The sequence below is a fragment of the Gavialis gangeticus genome, unplaced genomic scaffold (genome assembly GCF_001723915.1).
Source record: "Gavialis gangeticus isolate Ggan-Ray unplaced genomic scaffold, GavGan_comp1, whole genome shotgun sequence".
NCBI classification, from domain to species: domain Eukaryota; kingdom Metazoa; phylum Chordata; order Crocodylia; family Gavialidae; genus Gavialis; species Gavialis gangeticus.
Genome location: NW_017728993.1, coordinates 81,188,042 through 81,192,673, shown reverse-complemented (window position 1 = coordinate 81,192,673; position 4,632 = coordinate 81,188,042). Strand labels below are relative to the sequence as shown.

General features: G+C 38.5%; 1 protein-coding gene across 1 annotated transcript in view; it reads left to right on the top strand.

Moving 5' to 3' along the window:
* STXBP3 (syntaxin binding protein 3) overlaps positions 1–4,632 on the top strand; it is a 61,967-nt gene that overhangs the window by 18,050 nt on the left and 39,285 nt on the right. Inside the window, exons 2-3 of the mRNA XM_019502074.1 lie at positions 1,833–1,882; positions 4,259–4,340. Coding sequence (XP_019357619.1) covers positions 1,833–1,882; positions 4,259–4,340 — 132 coding nt within the window. The remainder of the gene's footprint in view (positions 1–1,832; positions 1,883–4,258; positions 4,341–4,632) is intronic.

Below are 4,632 nucleotides of genomic sequence, written 5' to 3'. Positions count from 1 at the left end.
TATTAATAAGAGAACAAAACCAAAAAGACTGTTACTTATGGCTCTTTACAAAAGTCTACATATATCATACCTGAATCATTGTTCTCAGCTTTGTATATTACAGGAAGGGTGTTGAATTGGAAAAAAACAGTTAAGGGGAAACTGCAAGGAATGATAATGGATTTCAAGATTTTATAAGTAGAGGAAAGTTCAGGAAAATTTTCCTTATTTACAATATGCATGCAGTATCCCAAGTTTAATTTCCCTTGAAAATATTTATTTCTTCCTAAAATACTGCTTGTGTATTTCTTTTCGGCTATAAGAAATTCAAATAAGGAAATTTTAAAATTTCGAGTGGGGTAAAGATGGAGTCCATAAAAATTATCAAATGGAACATAATGGGAAGGTAAGACTAATGAAATCCTCATACATGCTATAATATAGAGAAGATTTGGTGAGGAATAACCTTTTGGCATGTGAAGTTCTTTAACCATGCAGGAAGGGAACTTAATTTCTGTACTACCCTCTGGGAATGGGTGGGGAATCTGGGGGAGAACTGAGATCAGGGAAAATTGTGCGATCATATCATGCCTTTGGGTGAGATGAGTGTGACACTATATCTACGAAACTGGTGATTTAAATAACGTTGTCAGTATGTACTTCAGTTCTGAAACTCTACTATGTATTTTGTAGTACTTCTATAATAGTGTAGGTCGAATATGCAAAGTTACCTTATGAATTTTTTGCTTGTTTGTTTTTTTTTATCTGGAAGATACGGTCTTTACTGTCTTAACCTGAACCTGTTCAGCCTCAGCAAGCGGAGACTGTAGGGGGGATTTGGTGGCTACCTACAAACTCATTAGGGGAGATCAGCAGCAAATAGAAAGGGTCCTGTTCCCCCCAGCAGCACCTGGGGTGACTAGAAACAATGGCCACAAGCTGCTGGAGAGTAAGTTCAGGTTAGAGATTAGGAGGCACTATTTCATTGTTAGGGTAGCTAGGATTTGGAACCAACTTCCTAGCTGGGTAAATTTGCTCCTACCTTGGGTGAATTCAAAAAGAGGTTGGACGAACACCTGTGTGGGGTCATGTGATCCCAGCATGTGCTCCAACCAGTGGCGGGGGGTTAGACAAGGTGATCTGTTCAGGTCCCTTCTGACCCCTAATTACTATGAAACTATGAAATGGTTTTAAACTGGTGAATATTTCTGCTGAAATTCAGCTCTTTGGAACTGGAGAAAAGAGAAGTAGAACCTCTTGCTCAGTGTTTATAAAGCATTAGCAACTCTAAGTCAGAAGGCATTGTGTAAATATAAAATGACAATTGCTTCCCCAAAGAACATGTTAATGTTTAAACATTTGCCATCTTTCCTATTGTTTAAAACAGCTGGTGTTTTTTTTTTTGTAGGTTACTTCTGGGATGCTTCAAAGGCTCACAGATGTCTAGCTGTCTATTTTAAAGCATGCTGAATGCTTGGATAGTTTTGAGTGCAGGCCTAATTCTGCATGTTTTTAAGTGTTACCTTAAGTTTTTTGCATGTAGGTGATCCTATTGAAATTCAGTAGAGCTGTTCACTAACAGTGTTATTAATGTGACAATATTTGCATGATCAGAGTTGTAATTTGGACTGATCATGTGAATATCTAATTTTTTAAAACTAATTGGCTCAAATGAGCTGTGGTTTTAAGTTTTGTAAAATTGCTGTCAAGTAAAGCCAAGGACTACTTGGAAATAAAATAGCTCTGTAGAACTACCTCACAGATTTTCATATTTTATGCTTTTCAACCTGAGTAGGTCATTATAGTATTTATTTTCAGTGTGTCTGAGTGAATTGTGTTTTGTTTTGTTTAAGGGCTAAAATCATCTGTCTTCGATGACTGTAGGAAGGAAGAAGAATGGAAGGTACGTTTTGACCATGTAACATTTTAGAATTACTTAAAGCCAATAACTAGAACAGAGTACAGTAACTTCAGCCATTTAAGACCTAATTGTTACATTTTTTTTGTATTTTCTGCTTTAAACATTTAACTCTGACTTGTCTGTTTGGTGTGGTGAAAAATGTCCCTCAATTTGCTGCAATATTTTACATCACTGTTATAAAGATATTTTTCCAAAAGGGACCTGTGGTAGGTAGACAAATGGGTTGGTCTTTTTTCTTTCTTAATATAAAACACAGGCCAAAAAGATTGTTCTGTTGGGTTTCTTTTCTTTTTTTTAAAGGCAGGCCTTGTCCTACTTTATTTTTTTTCTGTGAAGTTTTGCATAGTTACCTTTTGTGTATTCAGATCCACTGATGGTAGCAATGTACTGGCATGTGTTGTCTCTTTGGGATTTGACAATATGGTGCTTAACACAGGCAATAGCACAGAGCCCTGTCTGAATGAGTATGTCAGCTTTGCCAGTGAAATTATACTGCTGGTAGAAATTTATGGATTATTTCTGACAAAAAGCCAAGCGTCTTGTATCTCATGATCCTGATTTGTTGGGAAGAATTCGTTGTTGTTGTTGTTGTTATTACTTACTCTATTTAGAGTTTTGCTAGCATTTCAGGACTTCTTCATACTTAATACAGAAATTTAAGAAGTCACAAATGCATTTTTTTAATTTTAAAAACCTCTAAGTCTGATACAGAAATGCCCCTATGGCAGCAGTTCCAAAATTAGGGGTCCCAAACTGAGTAAGAGAATAACACTTGTGTGAGGTTGTGATCACCACAGAAATTTAGTTTATAAAAGTTGCAGAGACACTGGAAGTGGGCTTTCACACTTGGAGAGGTTGTGATTCATTGCTCTAGGAGCTTGCTTATGTCTATACTGATATAAATTCAGGGGCACTATCAAAGCTAGTACTTTGATTTTTTTTTTTTTTTTAATTCTGATTCTAAAATAAAAATAAAATTTCCGGATTGTTACACAAATAACAATGAACAGAAAGATTCTACAAAGCAAACACAGTACAGAGGAAGATTCAGAGGAGTCTAAAATTAAACTCATCTGAAGAGAGGAAGGTTGGATTCCAGAGGACCTTCCAAAACAGCAGATTCTGCAGACAGTTCAAGCCTTGAAGTTGCTAATCCAAGCATGTTGGAACATCAGCACACTGAGTGAGGGGAGTCTAGTTTTATCGCAGTTGCCTTGTCATGGACATCAATTAAGCAACGGAGTGTTCTACAGGCACTAATAAAGCTTCTATCTGAAATACTGTATGCAGTTCTGAATTGCTTATTTTTAAATTATGTGAATTCAGACTAGAAAAGGTGTAGTGAAGGTCTGGTAAGCTATCAGATGAATGGAGAGCCCATCATTTGAGAGACTAGCAGGTAGAGAAAAATTATATGTTAAATATATCATAGGGGTAAATTCCAGAGAGGGAGAAGGACTCTAAAGCAGTGGTTCTCACCCTTTTTTATACCAGGACCCATTTGTAAACATCGATGCCCAGTCCCAACTCACCAATAGTTTAAGAAAAAACAGCTCTCTGGCCCTGCTGGTGCCCGTCACTCCCAACCCACTGCATCAGGCCCCAGCCCCCGTTGTGTGATGTGGGGGGGTGTGAGGCATGGGGAAGCATATGCCACCCCCCCCCCCGATTTGTGCACCCACAGAGGGCACAGTGCTGCAGCCTGGCTGGATCAGCACGGGCAGGAGCTGTCCTCTGCAGCCTAGCAGGCGGGACTTAGTGCAGGAGGGCAGAATGGGGCAGTGAGACTTATTGCTGCTACTGCTGCTGGAACCCCCATGCCAGCCATGCCCCCACAGCACAAAGAGTAATGGATGTGGAGGGATCTGCACTACCCTCACCTTTTCCTGCTGCCAGCTGCTCGTGCACCAGGCCACAGATCTACAAGTTGGCACATTAACAAATGGGTATAAATTGGCTGTGTCTAAATTTTAAACTAGCAAGCGGAAGCAGGTTTCTAACAATCGGAGGAGTAAGATTGTCAATCCGCCTTCCAGGAGCAGGCGGAAGAGAAACAAAGCTGGCTAGTTTTGAGATGGAGTTTGAGCAGTTTATGAAAGGATTATGTGATGTGGCTGCCTGTGACAGCAGGAAACTGGACTATGACTGGAGGAGGGGGGAGGGAAGGGAAATGGCTTTTAATCCTATGTAATAAAAATGGGCATCTTTACTGTGCAAGAATGATAGAAAGACAAGCTGTGAAGTGAATAGATTTCAGTAACTAATTAAAGGTAAAATTTGATAGCATGAAATAACATGGTTTACAGTGAAGTGTGTGTTGATACTGAATTAATTGTCTTAATTTGTTTTTGTGTTTAGATAATCCTTTTAGATGACTTTACCACTAAACTGCTGTCATTATGCTGTAAAATGACAGATTTATTGGCAGAAGGAATTACTGGTAAGTGTAAAGTATTTGCTTTTTTCTCTTGTGTAATTTTAGGGGCAAATCAAATTGTGGAGGAAAAAGTGGCATTGTTGAAAAACTTATTTACTACTTCAACAACCAAGAAAATAATCGGGAATCTGGGGAAAAAAATCCCTGCAATAATGTAGTCTTAAAATAACTTGTGAAATGCCATGAGGGCAAGTGGTAATATTTTTAAAATCTAGAATCTGGTCTGCCCATAGCCTGCCATTGTTGACTGGCTGTTTATTCATTAAACTGTTTAATGTCAGTTCAGTATAGAGTT